This window comes from Leuresthes tenuis, unplaced genomic scaffold, assembly GCF_036924035.1.
Source record: "Leuresthes tenuis unplaced genomic scaffold, fLeuTen1.0.hap1 SCAF_21, whole genome shotgun sequence".
NCBI classification, from domain to species: Eukaryota; Metazoa; Chordata; class Actinopteri; order Atheriniformes; family Atherinopsidae; genus Leuresthes; species Leuresthes tenuis.
Window position 1 is genome coordinate 22993643 of NW_027325375.1, and position 18088 is coordinate 23011730.

At 38.3% G+C, this 18088-nt stretch overlaps 1 protein-coding gene across 1 annotated transcript; it reads right to left on the reverse strand.

The window, feature by feature from the left end:
• Positions 1 to 3397: 3397 nt before the first annotated feature.
• On the reverse strand, positions 3398 to 16435 carry mogat2 (monoacylglycerol O-acyltransferase 2). Its single transcript, XM_072374671.1, has 6 exons — positions 16113 to 16435; positions 14745 to 14923; positions 5145 to 5349; positions 4795 to 4969; positions 4302 to 4501; positions 3398 to 3986 (listed from the first exon to the last, which is right to left on the reverse strand). Exons 1-6 carry the CDS (start codon positions 16309 to 16311, stop codon positions 3832 to 3834), a joined length of 1113 nt encoding a protein of 370 aa, XP_072230772.1. The 5' UTR covers positions 16312 to 16435; the 3' UTR covers positions 3398 to 3831.
• Between the last annotated feature and the right edge of the window lie 1653 nt (positions 16436 to 18088).

Consider the following 18088-nt stretch of genomic DNA (forward strand, 5'->3'; position numbering starts at 1 on the left):
ATGCTCAATTTTATTTCATTCAGTCATATTAACTCTGACTCATGTGGATGAATCTGAGGACAGAGGATGAGCAGCCTGTGACAACACAGTATTTCTCTTTATTTTTTATTTTTCAGTCCTTCTTCAGTTAAGAACTTTAATATTGAAGTAATATTCTTCATTAACTTTAATATGATATATATGCCATAGTTTTAATAACATGACAATGTGATAAGCTTGTAATAGACAAAGGCTCTAAAGCACTTTTTTCAGAGAATTTTTCTAACATTTGTAGTTTCAGAGAAGCAGATACACATCACATACAGTTTTTGACTATTCAACCAGACCCCTGGTTTTCTAGACGACCCACAGAAACACTTATCACACCAAGTCCTGCTGGAAGTGGAAACACGACTGTACTGCTGCTGGCAAATCACTGAAAGTCCGAAGAGCTCTATGAAAATTTTATTTTAGGAGAAATAAATAACTAAGATAGGCAGATGGTACTTAAAGATCCAAAAAGAAAAGTACTCATGCAGCAGATAAATGGCAATTGTGGCCGATATGTTATCATAGTGGCCCATTTTCCACGTCTAAATACAGAACATTAAATTAAGTTCAAATCTAACGGCAGTATGAATAAAACGTACATTTATTAAACCAAAAACAGAATTATGGAGCCATAATATCCAAACTCAGTGGTGTTCAGTTCACATATTAGTTCAGATGAAGACGTGATTTTTAATATTTACTCTGACTTCACCCTGAATGACCTTATCAAAATAAATGTCATTACCAGTCTGTACTTTGTATCTGATGCAATTCATCCTAAAACTGATACTGCATATCTAGTGGGACCCAGCCAAGATTCACAAGGGCCTTGGAATAAAATCATACAGTCCTTGACTTGAAGCTGCTGTTGAGAAACAGCTGGGCACCTCAGAAATATAATCATACAGTCTTGCAATACAGTTTCTCATACATTTTATTCTTTTATTTTGCTCACGGACACATCACATCCTGATTAATTACCTCATGTGCTCCATGCCACCTCCATGCATCTAATCAGTTCACCTTAGTTGCTTTTGCGTCACAAATTCTTATATAACTTATGTTGCATACACTATCTCTACAGTATGTGTACAATTATCTATTAATATGACATTGTTATCTTCTTTCCATCATTTTGCAACTTTCTCAAAAAAATGTTTTACTCTAACAAAAATGTAGATCTTTTTTAAAGATCAATTATAGATGATGGAGTCACTCTGGCATTATTAAATCAGTAAGTCAATTCATTTGGAAATATCAGAGCTCTGCCATATCAAATAAAGTCCAAGTGCAAAGTTCAAAAACTTATCATTTTGAAACATGATCTTCAACGCTGAACTTTTTACGATCAAATAAAATATCCCATGCATATTCAGGGTGGCTGATCAAATGTCTTTCTGAATGATTTGAATACATCTGAGAATTGGCAGATCGATAATGCGTATTTTCAGCATGTTTTGTTGTCTGTACCCAGATAAGATATGCTGTGATATTCCATAAACACAGGAACTTATTTTGTACTTTGACCAGTGTCTTGAAAAATAAGTCAATAATGCTGTTATCCTGGCCTCTGTCCGGTTCCTGGAAGACGTGAAAGAGACCAAACAATTATCAGCTGTAGGTGTTTTTTTTCCCTTACAGGAGACCCCAGTTTAATCTGATTTATGAATATATCAGCATCATTTTGGTGCCCTTTAATTGCTATGGCAAAGATGACTTTTGCATCAGATTCCTGCTGTAATTTTTTCCCCCATGTCAGCGATTTCTGAAGACCAACACACACCCATACACAAATCTTGTACACACAGTGTTGAAAGAATCAGGGCATCGTCCAGTCTGCCAGTTATTTAATTTGGAAATGTCAGAACACTGCAATCTCTAAAAAAAGATTCACTGACATCCTTATCATAATGTCTTTATCATTTTGGAAAAAAAATGGGTGCAAAATGATAGAATCTTGTTCAGGAAGAAAAATAAAACAAGAAATATTGAAGTACAGTACAAGTATCTCAAAAATAGAGCATTTCTATACTTCTCTTGAGACAAAAGAAGGTAAACTCAGTTGACTTTACTGAATAGCCTTTGGAACAATCTGATACTATGTTTGCTTTTCGATTGCTTTTTTTTACCCATGATGTTGAAACTCAACAATAACCTATGATCTATTTTAAAAAGTGTCAGGCCTTGCACAAAGTCGCAAACCCTGATGCAAGATCGTCTGGGATTGTGTGCAACGACTGACAATTTCACCAACAGCGTGACCCAAGGACCCAAAGAAACAAGCATTTTTGTGTGGAGTTGCCACTCTCTTGTGCAAAAATCCATGCATGTTCTCTCATGAACTAAATGTGAATCTGTATGTTTAGATATTCACATGTTGATTCAACACATTTTTCAAAACCTCCCATCATGAGATTTGCAGAAGAGTGGAGAGCAACATGCAGACAAGCAAGAAAAGAGCTGAAAGCAACAAATGTCATCAGCACGCCAACTGTCTACTGAATTCTCCATGACCTACACCTGCTCCATATGCTGCTCATGTAGTATATATGCTCATGAGAAGTTTGTTCATCTGGCAGATACGATTATCACGATAAAATGAATGTTTAACTTCTAGCAGACATAAGTATGAACATATGAAGGGTAAAAATGGTGTACACAATTACGTAAAAAATATTTTATTATTATTCTAGTGTCATTAAATCTTATCTAATACAATAATTTATTATTATTCTATTATTTACGTCTCGTTATTTATCAGAGAGCAACTAGGTTTCACCGTAAAGTGTTGCCGTTGCATGTAGCCATAGCAGCCATAGAAGCTAGTAAGATGGTGTCCATTATGGTGATGGTCACATTGTTTAAGGAATGTATTTTAGTGGACAGCAGTCATGATCTGACCCTCATTTGAGTCATATTCTGCCCTCCTGCCACTTGTAGGGGAGGCATTTTAACAGACATCTTTATGAGACGTACAAACAAACTACTTATACGACAGTTTCAGTTTGAGGACCTGCTGCTATAAACACGTGAACACACTGGGACATTTTTTAGACTTTACACATGGAGCTGGCTGGGTAAAGTCCAAACTAAGTCCGGTCCATATGATGCATTCTCACAGGATTCGCAACTTTCAGACCTACAAATCACATGTGTAACTTAATCCTCTTCTCTAAGTCAGCGGCAGCAGCTTCACATGTTGTCCTTTTAATGACTGCAGCACAGTTTGGTGTTGACTGCTGCTGTTAAGACGTTCGTTGAATTAAAGTGATTGTTAAAACCGAGTGAGACCGAAATAAAAATGAACTTATACTGGGACTCATATCTTTGTTCAAAGCACTTTAATGATGGAACACATTTAAATCAATTAAACAAGGCAGACTTTTGCACAGAACATTTAAATTAAGATGAAAAACATTCTATGGATCAAACTAAGCAGGGCTAAGAATTATGCTTAATGAAAAAGGAATCAAATAAGTAAAAGCAAAAGGTCAGGTGATATTTTATTTGTGTTTGCAGAACAAACTATTTGCACTTTAATCTTTTTTTAACCTAAACATTTAAGGCAGTCCACCACACACGTGAATTGAAATGTGAATCTAAATTTGTACAGCATAGTTCAGTCCTATTTTACAAAAACAGACACATCAAGAAGTATTTGTGGATTATGTTTTTATTTGGCAGGCTTGGGAGCAAATTCAGATATATATAGCTCATCAAAAGGTAGAATCATCTGGATGTGCAGCTCCAGCGCTTCAAAAATAAATAGGCACTCAAATTCCTCTTCCTTTCATGTGCAGCTCAGACAAAGTGCAGGTGTGTGTCCTTGTCCACGCCATAGTTGCCCTTGTGCTCCTCAAACAAATTGCTGAGTTCATCCATGTACAGCTGGTGAAGGAAATCAAGTTCCTCTGCAGTTGGCTTCTCTTTCTTCTCCACCTTAATTGGCCGGCCAACTGAGGAGAGGTGACAAAGTGTAAGGCAGCACCCTTAATGCTTAATGCTGTTAAAGGTCTGTTAATCTAATGCGCGTTGCCATGAACGAGGGCTGCGTGCCATCCAGCGACAGGAGCAGCAGAGTCTGTCAGTGACTGCTTGTAGTTACATCAAATCAAGTTTTTTTTGTCTGACAGTTATCATTCGCTTCAGTGAAACTCATCGGTAAATGCATAAATGTGCTGGAAAATATGTGAAGCGAAAGCACTGAATCTGTACATGAAATCATCAAACCTGCTGCATGTAGTGATTAATGAACAAAGGCGCTTTCTCACCGACTGTATTGATGGGTCGTCTGTAAGGCATGAGACCAAACGAATACTGGAAAATGCCACGTGCATGGAAGAGAGGAAGGGAAATGCCCATGATGCTTTGCAGCCGCTCCTGTATCCATCGCAGCCAGGTCCCTCTCCGGTTTTCCACTTGATCAAACACTTCATTCTCTCCAAAGGAGAAGACTGGCACCAAGTGAGCACTAAAACAATTAAGATGTGAACAATGACGTGATTGATAAACCGAAGTAGTACATCGCTTGAAATCCTTGTCTTTTATCGCACTTACTCTTCCGAAACAGATGTAAGAATAAACTGTCCTTTTCCAAGAAATACCATGCAAGTGACTTACATAAGCCTCTATTTTTATAGTACAGCAATTTATGAGAAACTTTCAATGAAAAGATGACGTAATCCTTTCAATAGACAGTAAGACTTCAGAGAATTAGCTGCCTCAGAAAGTGTTTCTTTTTACCTCAGGGCCATCAGAACTCACCCGTGCACCATTGCCATTTTGATAAATCCTTTCTTGTGGGCCAAAAGCACATTGAAAGTCCCAGGGTGAGCATCAAGGGCCTCTGGAGCCCCACCAACAGCTATTACAACAGCAGTACCACCGCGCCTTTGGCGTAGGGGATAACTAGCACTTTCTTTGTCTGAAGGAATCAGACCTGCAAAGTTATAACATAAAATAAGTCTTGTAATACCTAAAAACTGATTAAAATACTGAAAGACTGCAGCATACTTATGTTAGCATATATGTTGTGAGTGTATAATCATGAATTAAAGAGACATCTGAATTAGAAATGTGACTGGAAGTGGGATTCAAATCTTTCCGGCCCATACCTGCACACATGATGTAGTCTCTGAAGAATGGGGCTCTGAACCACAAAGGCAACATGAGCATGTAGCTTCTGAGGCCTGGGAACAGCTGTGTGAAGCCTGTAGCGTAGGTACAGAAATTGGTGAAGGCTCCGGCCACCAGCACACCATGAGGATGGAAGCCAAAGATGTAGTTGTGCCTGGGGTCCAAGTCAGCTGTCTTCACCAACTGAGGGAAGACAAGAGAAGAGACTGTGAAATAAAGAATCGATTATGATCAGTCTGTACTCCATGTCAATACTGATGTGTACAGTCGTGGTGCAGAGAAAGTACGTCCTCTTTTCATTTTAAGGTTTTACATATCAGAACAATAAAAAAAAATCTGATCATTATCACTTTGTGTCATTATTCATTTAACAATGACAACCTGTCAAAGCCCTCCCCCACCGTGCTTTACAGTTGGTATGAGGTGTTTGTGCTGATATGCTGTGTTTGATTTACTCCAAACGTGCTGCTGAATTATGACCAAACATCTCCACTTTGGTCTGGTCTGTCTAAAGGACATTGTTCCAAAAGTCTTGTGCTTTGTTCAGATACAACTTTACAAACCTAAGCGGTGCTGCCATGTTCTTTTTAGAGAGAAGAGGCTTTCTCCTGCAACCCTTCCAAACAAGCCATGCTTGTCCAGTTAATTGAACTGTCATGAACTTTAGAATTTAACATGCTAACTGAGGCCTGTGGAGTCTGAGACGTAGCTGCTGGGTTTTTTGCAGTTTCTCTGAGCATCGCACGGTCTGACCTTGAGGTGAACTTGCTGGGACATCCACTCCTGGGAACATTAGCAACGGTCTTGAGTGTTTTCCACTTGTGAATGATCTTTCGCTCTCTAGAATGATGGACTCCAAAATCTTTGGAAACCACCTTATAACTTTCCCAGATTGATTGGCAGAAAATTTTGCTTTCTCTAAGATCACTGCTGATGTACTCAGTTTTTCAAAGTCTGCTTCTTCATTTTCTTCATTCTGCTTCTTAAATTCAATTTCTTTACTACACATTATCCAGTTCTGGTTCATGGGAGGGATGGAGCATATCCCACCTGTGACTGGGTGAGGGTACACCCTTGACGTCAATCCAACACAGGGCCACACAGAGACAAACCAGACAAACAACCATGAATGCTCACATTCACTCCCACAGTCAATTTAGCATCACTAATTAACCTCACATACAGGTTTTTGGACAGTGGGAGGGGTCCAGAATACCCAAAAAACACTTTGAACGTATGCTCAAATATAATATGAACCAAAGGCAAATTCATCCAGTGAAATAATTCATTGCATCATCTTTTTCCTCCCAGAAGAGCTGACAGTGTTGCATTGCTGTAACCCCGATGGTTGCTGTTCAAACATGTGACTTGATATCAGTTTCAACACTGTCTTTGACCTGCTGAACCCTGCCTGAGCTGCCCTGACTGTAGAACCAGCCTTACAGTAGCCAACACTTCAGTACAACTCACTCAACTCTGCACATTTTTATGCTTTTGATCTTCTTGCAGTGCTCATCAGCAAAAGGTACAGACACATGCACAACGTGTACAAGAGAATGTCTGTGAACCTTCAAATCTTGTTTGTTTGCATGAATGAATCACAGATAAAGAGCCTATTCTAAGGTAACCTAAAATACATTTAGTTTGTTTTAATAGTTGCTTAAATTAAACAGTATTTTGAGACACATCTATACATAAATGTGCATCATTTAAAAACTTAACACGCCTCTTTTGTCACGTCTCAAGCCCTTATTTAACATAAGATACTGTTTTATAAAATACATTTTGCACATTTTTGTGTGATTTCTCTGCAAACTGTTATCAAATCCTTGCTTGCAGACTCATATAATAGATTTAGCAAAGGTGTTAATGAATTCAATAAACAGTTTGACATGTTCTAATACTTGGCCAGTAAGGTTTATTCTCATTGATCATAAGGTTGTAGGCATAGCAGTAGAAGATGCTTTGAATTTAGATGCTGCTAATGTCCATAAATGCATGCAATGAGTTTCATGGTGGGCACCAAAGATTTGCCTCACCACCTCTCAGTTTCTGACCAAATGTGAAATCCTCGGTTACTCAGCTGGATAATGGCAAAAGAATGGCTTGAAGAACCTAAAAAAGTCATTGTACAGTTTACCTTTTGGATATAAATTCAGACAAAAAACCAAACCAAAGACATAGTGCCAGAGTATTTCTTTGTAATCATGTAAGGATTCACATTTTAACCCTGGGTCGGAAGACTTTAATCGAGTCTTATTGATATATCAGTTACAGGAACTAGTTTTCTGCAGAACAGGTCATTCTGGCAGTATAAGTATAAATACTTGTGATAACACAGCAAAATATTAAGTAAATTTGTTCCATTGATTCATATCAACTGACAGAATTTTTTTTGGACGTTTTTGTTTATGTTCCGACTGGCACATTATGTAATGAGTCAATAAAGTCCATAGGAAGAAGGGGTTGGGGGATTAAGTAGACACATCTGTCTACCTTAACAACTGACTTTGACTCCCATCTGAAACTCTGTTTTGAGTTGTTTTTTTTTTCTCTTTAGAATTTAATTTTAGGATTCAGTCAATGTCTTGTTGCCTTTTCAAACCCTTTAGATAAGGTTTGGCATTGAAATCTTCACGAAAGTGGGTGGGGGGGTCTTGGTTTGTGTCAAAAAACAGACAGCAAAATAGTGCTGCAGAACAAAGTGTCTATGAAATATAAGAACTTGTAATAGCTGCAAAGTGTCACAAAATAATACTATAATATAGCACGTACCACAAAAAGGTGTTTTTTCCACTTCATTTTCATAAAGGTCTAGTCCCAAAACTCACTGGTATTGTGCCTTGTATGACACCAGTGTGTCTATTTAGGTGTCTAATTAGATTTTCTTTTATTGCCATAGTTATGTTCCAGCACTTTTACTATTTTACCATAAAAAATTAGTACATTCACTTCAGATATATGAAAGCTTTTTCTGATCAACACTACTCTGTCTTTTTGTCTGCAGCCTAGCAAGCAAGTAATCAATAAAATATTGGACATTGCACTGCAGCTGCAAACGCCCAAAGCAATACATTCAGTGTATACGGACTTACTTTCACAGTGAACTTTCAGTCTAACTGAGAGCTTCTGTTGTTCCTGTGTCATGTTTGAGCTTGTGGAGGGGAATTCTGTACACTGGCAAAGTTCCTGAACACCAGCATCACCCAGATTTATTTCTGGACTCTTCATCACTTCTTATCTTTATACTGTTTGGTTTGATATTCGGGGTGTTTTGCTGATAGCAGCTACTGATGCCACGAGGGACACAAAGACAGAGTGAATGGCAACAAGACAGTGGAAATCTTGCGTCTCAAAAATTGTGACAAACCTTTTAAAAGTATTGTTACTATTGTTTGTGTATTCCTGGTTCCAGACCAGAAAATCTGCCCAGTCTGATTAGTTCAGTGGCAATGGAAATGGAGTGTAACAAGGGGAGAGTTTTGTCTAATATCAGGCAACATCTATCCACTAAAGCCCATCAAAAAGTAGGTAGGATAATAAAACTTCTCCAGTTTGTTCTAGACTACAGGGCCTTGCTTCAATAAGCAGTTTTCCAATAGTCATGATTTTACCACAATCAGCTCATGTTGCCCCGTCTAAAATTTTTTAAGTACCCTTTAGGAAAAAAAAGTACCGTTCCTTGCAGATTTGTCTTAATTTCTTCTCCTTTCTTTAAAGTATTTTGTAAGAATGTACACTGACAAAGCATCTGATGTTCTTTAGCATAATCGCACATAGGATGTTAAAAGCAAATAAATTTACGTTTGTGTTGTATAAACAAGTCATGACTTCCGTGGACCGTCACAGAGCTGCTGTGTTCATGCTGTTTGTGCGGTGGGTAACGAGTGCTGGAGGCCCACAGGTCACACTGTTAATCATTGGCTCGAGTTCCTCTAATGAGTCTTCCGACGAAGTTTGCATCACAACATCCTCCACATTTCTGCTAACCCTGTCAGTGTTGTTGATGTTCAAATTTAGTGGACTGGAAAGAGGAAGTTTGGGATTTCTATTGTGGTTCGTGTGGAAATCCATTTCAATTAAAAGGCTTTCCTAAAGTTTGCTTTCTTGTTGTTAATTAACCACTTTTTTGTCGCTTAGGTGAAGCCTGTTTTCACTTTTGATTTCTTAAATCCTGCTCATTCTTTTTTTCTTTTTAAAATCTTTACTACCACAGCATATTTCCTGTGCTTTCTCCTTTTTGCTGTTTCCCATAAAAAGTTACTTTTAAGTTTTATTTGTATTCACACAAAAAAAACAATTAATCCCAACAATGAAGGAGCTTTATACATTTATTACTAACAGACTAACTGTCCCCCCGTGACAGTTGAAAGCTGACTACATTACACAAATAAAATCTTAATTCATTGGCACTTTACCATCAGTTCAGGCATGAATGCTGCATACTTCTTAATGTTAAGTTAGAACCTGTTTGTGTCCATGTAATCATTTTGTGTTAAATTTGCACACACATACACATATTCTGTATTTGTGTGTGTCTATATTGTTGTAATCACTGCTTAATTTAATCACTTAATTTAGGTGCACGTATGTGCATCCAACCTTTCAAGACCCCTTAAGGTAAATCAGAAATGTGATACACTTCATGTAAAATGGTTAAAAGGCTGGAAACAGCATGTTTTGTTATTTTTAAAAAAACACGGAGGTTTGTCCTCTGATAGCCTTTAACAGTGTTTGAATTTATGTCCTGTCTACATTAATGTTTATTCTCTAAATGTGACTGAACATCAACTAGGGAGCTTTTTGTCCAGGCAGATGATGGCGTAATTAGAAATGGTGGGAAGAGACACACCAATGCAACCAATTAGGCTCATGGTTTCTGTTTACCCTTGCATGGACTCTTTGTTTAAAGCTTAATGTGGCATGCAGTCAGATGATGTGTGACATGATTTCCATTGAACAAGATGGATGAAAAAACTGAGAATTTATTCTTTTCTTCTGTAATGGTATGAGGTTAAAACTCCCTTTTGATACATATTCACATGAGACAGCTAATGAGAAATTAGTACAGAAGCAGATGGACAAGCATGTGTGAGGGTGCTTTGCTGCTTTTTATAGATTTGTGATATTCTTACATTTGGTATTATAAAATAGATTTTGATTAAAACCAGTAACGATAAAGTTTTCTAGTCTTATTCATTTCAAAGTACTGTTATCAGTTTTTACTGCAGTTGTAGGGATTGTTTCGCATTATTACCTCTGTACCAGTCTTCTCCTGTCTTTTGTGATTACATGGTGCTTATCTTGCCATTTATTATCATCATTATTACACATTTGTTGTTTCATTGCTCTCATATTCTTTGCAGCAGATCCAGTAGTATATAAAACAAATAAAGTGAAGAAATGCTGAGGTGCCATAATGTTTTGAGTAAAATATTTCATTTTTTCATTTAAAAAGCATTTCATTTCTTACATTCCTCTATTAAAATGTTCATTTCCATCCCAAGTTCAGCTCCTTTTATTGTCTGTTTTTAGAATAGGAAGATAACCCAGCATGATTAGTTCAGGTACAATCCATTATTGATTAACACTAGATGACCAAGAAGGTTTATTCACGTAAACACAGGAATGACCCACATAAAGTGAAACACAAAATTGTTTCTTAAATTATCTGACTTCAAATTCTTATTTAAAGCATATTACAAACTGAGTTTAAAACATTTAAATGCTTTCGGCTTAAACCCATCCATCCATCCATCCATATTCTATACCCGCTTAATCTGTCAGTCGGGTCGTGGGGGGGGCTGGAGCCTATCCCAGCGGTCATCGGTACACCCTGGACAGATCACCAGTCCATAACAAGGCCTCGGTTTAAACCATTTTGTTTTTTTTGTATTTTTCATAAAGTAATCATTTTAAATTGGCTCTATCACATGCATCAAACACTTTTCAGCAACTTAACATCACTTAAGCACAGATCTTCTCAACTATGTTTTAATAGTGTTATTGTTGTTGTACTCTGTGTTATCAGTGCAGTCCAAAGTCTCTCACATGGACAGAACATATAGCCATTTAAAGTGGAGGTTTTTGTTGACGGGGGGGCTCTGTGCTCTGTGAATTCACAAATGAGATGAGAAAAAAAAGGAGGCGGACACAGGAAGCTGTTGTTGAACTGAACATGGCAAATATGTGGGTGATCAAATGCTTTGTCTTCTTTTTATCTGAAGTCATAGAGAAACAGTACTCACGTATGACCACAAGAGGGACCCAAAAGGTTGCACGAGGCAAGCTTGTCACGTTGAATTGTAAGGTGGCATTGCCATGGCTGGTTTGTAAAGTTTAATCATCAAATTTATCACTGCTACCGCTACTGATAAACAAAAATTGATTTTCTTTCTTTTTTGTAGAGTTAAAATGGACGCTTTCAATGTGGGGATGAGTTCACAGTTCCAACATGTGACTGTAACAAACTAATTATCCTTCCAACAGCAACTGGAGGTCATGTTGAGCACTATAAAAACTCTTGTTGAGCAGCAACATTGAATCTGCTAAAATACTAGCTGAGCTGCTACAATAGTTTCACAGTTTTGAGTTGGGTCATGAGATTTATGTAACTCTGATGTCAAATATGATGCTTGAGTAAGGGGGTGTTGCTTAGCTTAAGTTAGAGCAGTATCTATTCTTTCCAGAATCCATGATAGCAGCAGCTCTAAAGCCTTTTTAATCTATCATGTGATGAAAAACAAGTAAATACATTTACCTTTGCTGCCAGATTACTCTTTTTCCAGTAGCAGTGACTTCCTGGAGTTCTCTGGTAACTCTCAGGTTGCCAGGCAACTATTGGAGACTGCAAATACCCCCCAGTGAAGCCACACAGACAGCAACTAAACAAAGTTAATGTGCCTTTGGCCGTTATCTGCTCTTTTCAGCCTTCATTCTAAACTGTGTGAAAGTAACTGACTCCTGGATACAGTTTCACATTAAACAGAAAGATATTGTGACAGAATTTTTCCTTCAGCTCAGATCATTTCGAAGTAAGGTGGAAAAGTAATAGTTCTGAGTCTCACTCAGAGATAACTGTGAGGACACAGCTGTCCTTGACAGAGACAGGCTCACCGTACCCAGTGAATGTAAAGATATGTGTTGTGGGAGTAATACTGGGGAAGTTACATGAAGTACTTTGGTGAAATTGTTTACTGTTGAGGAGTTGTTATCCTGTAAACTCCTCTCACATGTGCTGGAAAGAATATATTCACAATGTAGTAACTACTGCCTGTTCTCTGTACTTTCTACTCCCCTTTATCTCTAATTACAGACCGGATCCTGGCATGCTGGTGTCTGACTCCTCCTGCTACCCATCTCCTATGCTGCTATTTACACTGGCCTTCAGTTTGAACTGGCTGACAAATTGTAGACACAACCAGCGTTTGGATTCTCTCTGTAAAACTGTTCTTGCCTAATACTGTATATCTTTTCCTGTTTTTTTCAGATCCCAATAACCTGACAGCTCGTCCCCACCTGCCTCAGTTCTTCTGGCCATTTCTTCTGAATCTGAATCATCTTGGATATATATATATATATATATATATATATATATATATATATATATATATATATATATATATATATATATATATATATATATATATATACATATTATGGCATGCCGTTCAGGAAATTAATCTTTCAATATATGGAATGAAACTTTGAATATATTGAATGAACCTTGAATATATGGAATGAAACTCTGAATATATTGAATGAAACTCTGAATATATTGAATGAACCTTGAATATATATGGAATGAAACTTTGAATATATTGAATGAAACTCTGAATATATTGAATGAACCTTGAATATATGGAATGAAACTCTGAATATATTGAATGAACCTTTGAATATATTGAATGAAACTCTGAATATATTGAATGAAACTTGACTGACGTCAGACTTCACGGAAGTGCCTGCGGCCATCTTGTCTAAGGTGTGGATACTGTGGCGAAAAGCGAATGACAATTAGTCAGTCCGCTCGGAATTTTGTAGGAGGAATATTACAGTATGAGGACATCATTAACACACTGGCGAATGCATGTACGGGCCAAAATCCTCCCGATAACCCCGCCCGTTCTTCTAACGAAGAAGTGGCAGACTTACGACAACAGGCCAGGCAGCTGTTTATCAGGCCAACCTCAGAATGCCTTCAACCTCTCAGGAGTGCCCCAAAACAGTCCCTGTGTGCAATCTCCACCCGTAAACAAGAAAGGACCCAACACACAAGATGTTGGAATAGATAGGCTTTATTTAAAACAACACGAGGGCCCTGATGTAATATAGACAATACCTCACTGCAGCCATGATGAGCCCTGGTAACACGGCTTCTCCTTAAAAAAAACAAAAGCAGAACTACTAACAGAACAGTCTGTTGTGTGTATAGGTCTATATGTAGGTCTGTATAGTTAGCTTGATAAAGTTTTCAGTTGATTTAATAAAGGTGAAACACAGTGAATGGCCGTGCGTAATGACACTGCGCTCTGACGCGGCACTTCTCCGGTACTGGAGAAGCTGCTGCGGCTACAGGGATTTCGTGAACTGAAAGAGAAGCTCTTAATATATTATTTAGATACAATAAGAATCACCCACATTCATAGACCAATGTAGGCTGAATATTTAGTTTAGTATTGAACGTATTTGATGATCCGCGACACAGCTTTGTTGACGTTACTCACAGCAGATTGCGGACAGACAAATGCATCGTGCCCAAAGTGGACATTGTGTCATGGATCATCATATACGTTCATTACTTAACTAAATATTCAGCCTGCATTGCCGTTTTGGGGCACTCCCTGAGAGGTTGAAGGCATGCTGAGGTTGGCCTGATAAACAGCTGCCTGGCCTGTTGTCGTAAGTCTGCCACGACTTCTTCGTTAGAAGAACGGGCAGGGTTATCGGGAGGATTTTGGCCCGTACATGCATTCGCCAGTGTGTTAATGATGTCCTCATACTTTAATATTCCTCCTACGAAATTCCGAGCGGACTGACTCATTGTCATTCGCTTTTCGCCACAGTATCATCACCTTAGACAAGATGGCCGCAGGCACTTCCGTGAAGTCTGACGTCAGTCAAGTTTCATTCAATATATTTAGAGTTTCATTCAATATATTCAAAGGTTCATTCCATATATTCAAGGTTCATTCAATATATTCAGAGTTTCATTCAATATATTCAGAGTTTCATTCCATATATTCAAGGTTCATTCAATATATTCAGAGTTTCATTCAATATATTCAAAGTTTCATTCCATATATTCAAAGATTAATTTCCTGAACGGCATGCCATAATATATATATATACAAGTTTTACTATTATTTATGAGGCTTTGTGTACATGTAATTTGCAGCCAATGACAGAGGTAAGGGCTGTTACTCCTTGGAGGCTGGATCACAAAGATTAGATCAAAGGAACTGGCAGAGCGAGATGTTCTCTGACCTTCAATCCCAACTCCCACTGGACTTTAGGGCACCCTGTGGAAGTGAATTGTAAAGACAGAAGGCATAAGGAATCTCAAAGCTTTCTCTCACCTTGACGGGGAAGTAATCCCGCATGTGATCCCAGAGTTTGAGGCCACACATGAAGGGCACCCTGCGGCCGCCGCGTGCAGGTGTGTCATAGTCAAAGAACCACCAGACGGCATACAGCACGCTGATCAGCCAGTAGCGGGTAAAGAGCAGGTAAAAGAACAAGAAGATGCAGGTGGGTGCTGAGGAGGGAGAGAATTTGTGTGGTGAGCACCTGTAACAACACAATGTCAGTAAGTCTGTAAACAACGATCCATCAGACTCTGGTATAACAAGTGCAACAGACATTATGTGGATGAAAACTCATCACTGAGAACACATTTGACCCCAATCATGTCACCACTCAAGCTGACATGACTGGTGGGTCCAATAAGGATGGTTCAGTGAACTGAGGCCATGCTGTATCTAGGACTGGAAGATTACTGAGTCTTTCTAAAGCTAAATGTGCAATGCAGTATCAAAAAACTTAGTTTGAGCCAAAGGTGTTGGGTATCTTAGCAGTCAGTCTGCACAAAAGAATGTATGGAAAGGAAAAAATGAACTGCTAAAATGTGCCGAGAGCTGAAATTATTGCAAAAAAATCAAGAACAAAATAGGACTCCCTTAAAAACACATTTTATGAACATTTATTTATAAATATATTCTGAAACTGATCTTTCTGACCAGGACTTTTTGACCGCCTGTTTTCATTTTTAGTTCAGATATCTGTTTGTATCACTTTTAAATCAACTTGAACTCTTTTGGATAGTGATGAAGTGATGTATATAACCAGCCAAGTGTCTTTCAGTATTCTAATCGAAATGCAATTGTGAAATTCAATTCATGATTTTATTCAATTTAATGTGGCACATCTTACTTATTACCCCTAATATTGCTCAACCAGGTCCTCTAAGGGTTTGAAGAGGTTATCCTGGTTATATCAAGTAAAAAAAAACAGCAGGTAGTTAGGTTGATAGGTAAAAGTTTAGAACAAATGCAAAAATGACCAAACCTAGTGGGAAAACATACATAACAACTCCATGATTGTTTTTAAGGATATTTCAGGCCAAAAAGGAAAAGGTTGGGGACTGATGAGGCAGAGCATCTGCCTTTCAGAGATGAACAAAAGCACCAATTGCGACTCAAGTTTGTACAGCGAAAAGAAGCTTTCTACTCAGGTTATGTCATTCTTGGCTCCCTCTTGTGGTCATACAGAATTTCAAGTACCTTGAAAAAACAGTAATCGTTAGTATCAACTTATATTTCAATAACAGCCGGTTATTAAACATGTTTCAACACCTGCTGCAAACAAATGTAGAAGAACTCAAGCAGAGTTGCACCTGACGTGCCTCTCCAGATGTTTCAATTTGACATGCAAACACCAAGACTCACCCAGGCCAATGAAGGAGTAGACCCACTGCAGCACTGTGGCAGTCTGCAGCCTCCTGTTCAGGGGCACATCCGTAGGCGCAAAATCAATCTTCATTTTTCCCATAACAGAAGAGAGACAAAACAACGTGCTGCCGTGGAGGTCGAGAAGAAGAGCCAAAGGAAGAGGGTCCAAAGTCTGCCCTTCTAACCTCTCCACCATCACCTCCTATTGACGAGCTTATCTTAACTCAAGAAACGTTTGATTTCACAGTCCATATCAACCACCTCAGACTTTGGACCCAGAAAGGAAGCAACTGCTTGAACACTGAGCTTTCAAACAAGAACACCAAGCCACAAGTCGGTGGGAGAGCGGGGTGTAAAAAAAATTCTTTACACTCTGCTTTAAATGCATAAGCATTAAAGGCAGTCATTGTTTAGCATGACTTTATGGTTGTACATGCAACTCCGTCTGGTTGAGCAATAACGCAGCAGTATTTCAGTGTGGTACACAGTGGGATAAAGGTCCTGTGGAGAGATCTGAAACATTTCTTATCACATCGCGACTTTATCAGTGTTGCCCTAAAAGTTTTTGAAGGGATTTCAATACTGTCCTCAGGCACAGTGCTATGAGTTTTGAACAGTAACCAAACTCATCAAATGGGTTGACCAATGCGCTGATGAACAAAGATGAATAAGAGGTAAAGGAGGAGTCATTCAAACACAATGAGACTGACTCTGAGAGGAAAGTAATCTGTGCATATTCTCTATTTTTTGTCTTTGAGACATTTGCATGACTGACATTTGTAATGACTGGTGAGTTTGACTGCCTCTTTTAGATCGTGTCCTTTGATTACTTCCTCATAAATTATTCATTTATTCATTGTCTGTGTGCCTTAATCATATCATTATATTGGCTTCTCAGTCAGTCACAGGATGCATTACTTACACCCACCCAAAAAAAGAGGAAATACTGAAAACTGAAAAAACAATCCTGCTTTAAAACCTAATAGCTGTGTCTTAAAATGAAGCTGTCAGAAATGACTGTGGAAATCCCTCTTTTCTTACAATGTATATTTAAGATGTCTTAGAAATGTTCGTCCAATTTGAAACATGCCCCCAGGGTTTATAATGAGTACACATTATTCATGTATTGTGCTGTTTGCTGTCACAGTATGCCACTAAGGGATAGTCTATGTAAAAAACATCAAATTCTCCTGACTTAGTGGCCTACTTCACCAGGGCTGCAATGGCATTTTACACAGTTTAATATGAATAACATAATTCCTTTCATGCAGAACTTCTTTGTGTAAATAGGTCATAAAAACAGCATTATTAAGACATAAGGGGGCAGTATCTCACAGTTAATTTATCTATTTTCTTTTATTTATTTACAGAAACAAAAGCAGAGACACAAGGACATTAGGACGTAGACATATGTAGGAGAACAGGAATGAAACAAAAGCAAAGGAAGATGTGAGGTATTTGTCTTTATTGATAAATTGACAGCAGGCTCCAACATGTTAGGTAAATACAATGTGAGTTAATGAGGTGAGAAGTTCACTGAGGACAAAGCAGGACTAAGAGGCATCAGCTGGATGAATTGCAGGGGAGGGAGGCCAGATTTGATGGAATTAGAATAAATTTGCTGTGAGCGTTTTTAGATTTTCTCGGTCTCAGTGGATCAGTCTGGCAAAAGACTGATTTGTTGACATGTTTTGGTCTTTCTAGTTGAGGAATATGGTTTTCTTGGCCTCGATTGATGCTATTGTAACACGGGTTTGATCACGTTTTAGTACTGTCTGTGCAGAGAAGACTTCTTAAAGTATAACAGAAGGGAATGGGGGGGATCCTGAACAGCTCCTCCGACCACAACACCTGAACTGATGTGCAGAACCGGAGGAAATGAGGGTGGTGATTATTGATTTCAGTGGGACATTGTGCACTCTAATTATGCAGAACTCCCTTCAATAGATAAGCTATATGGAAATAATACTAAG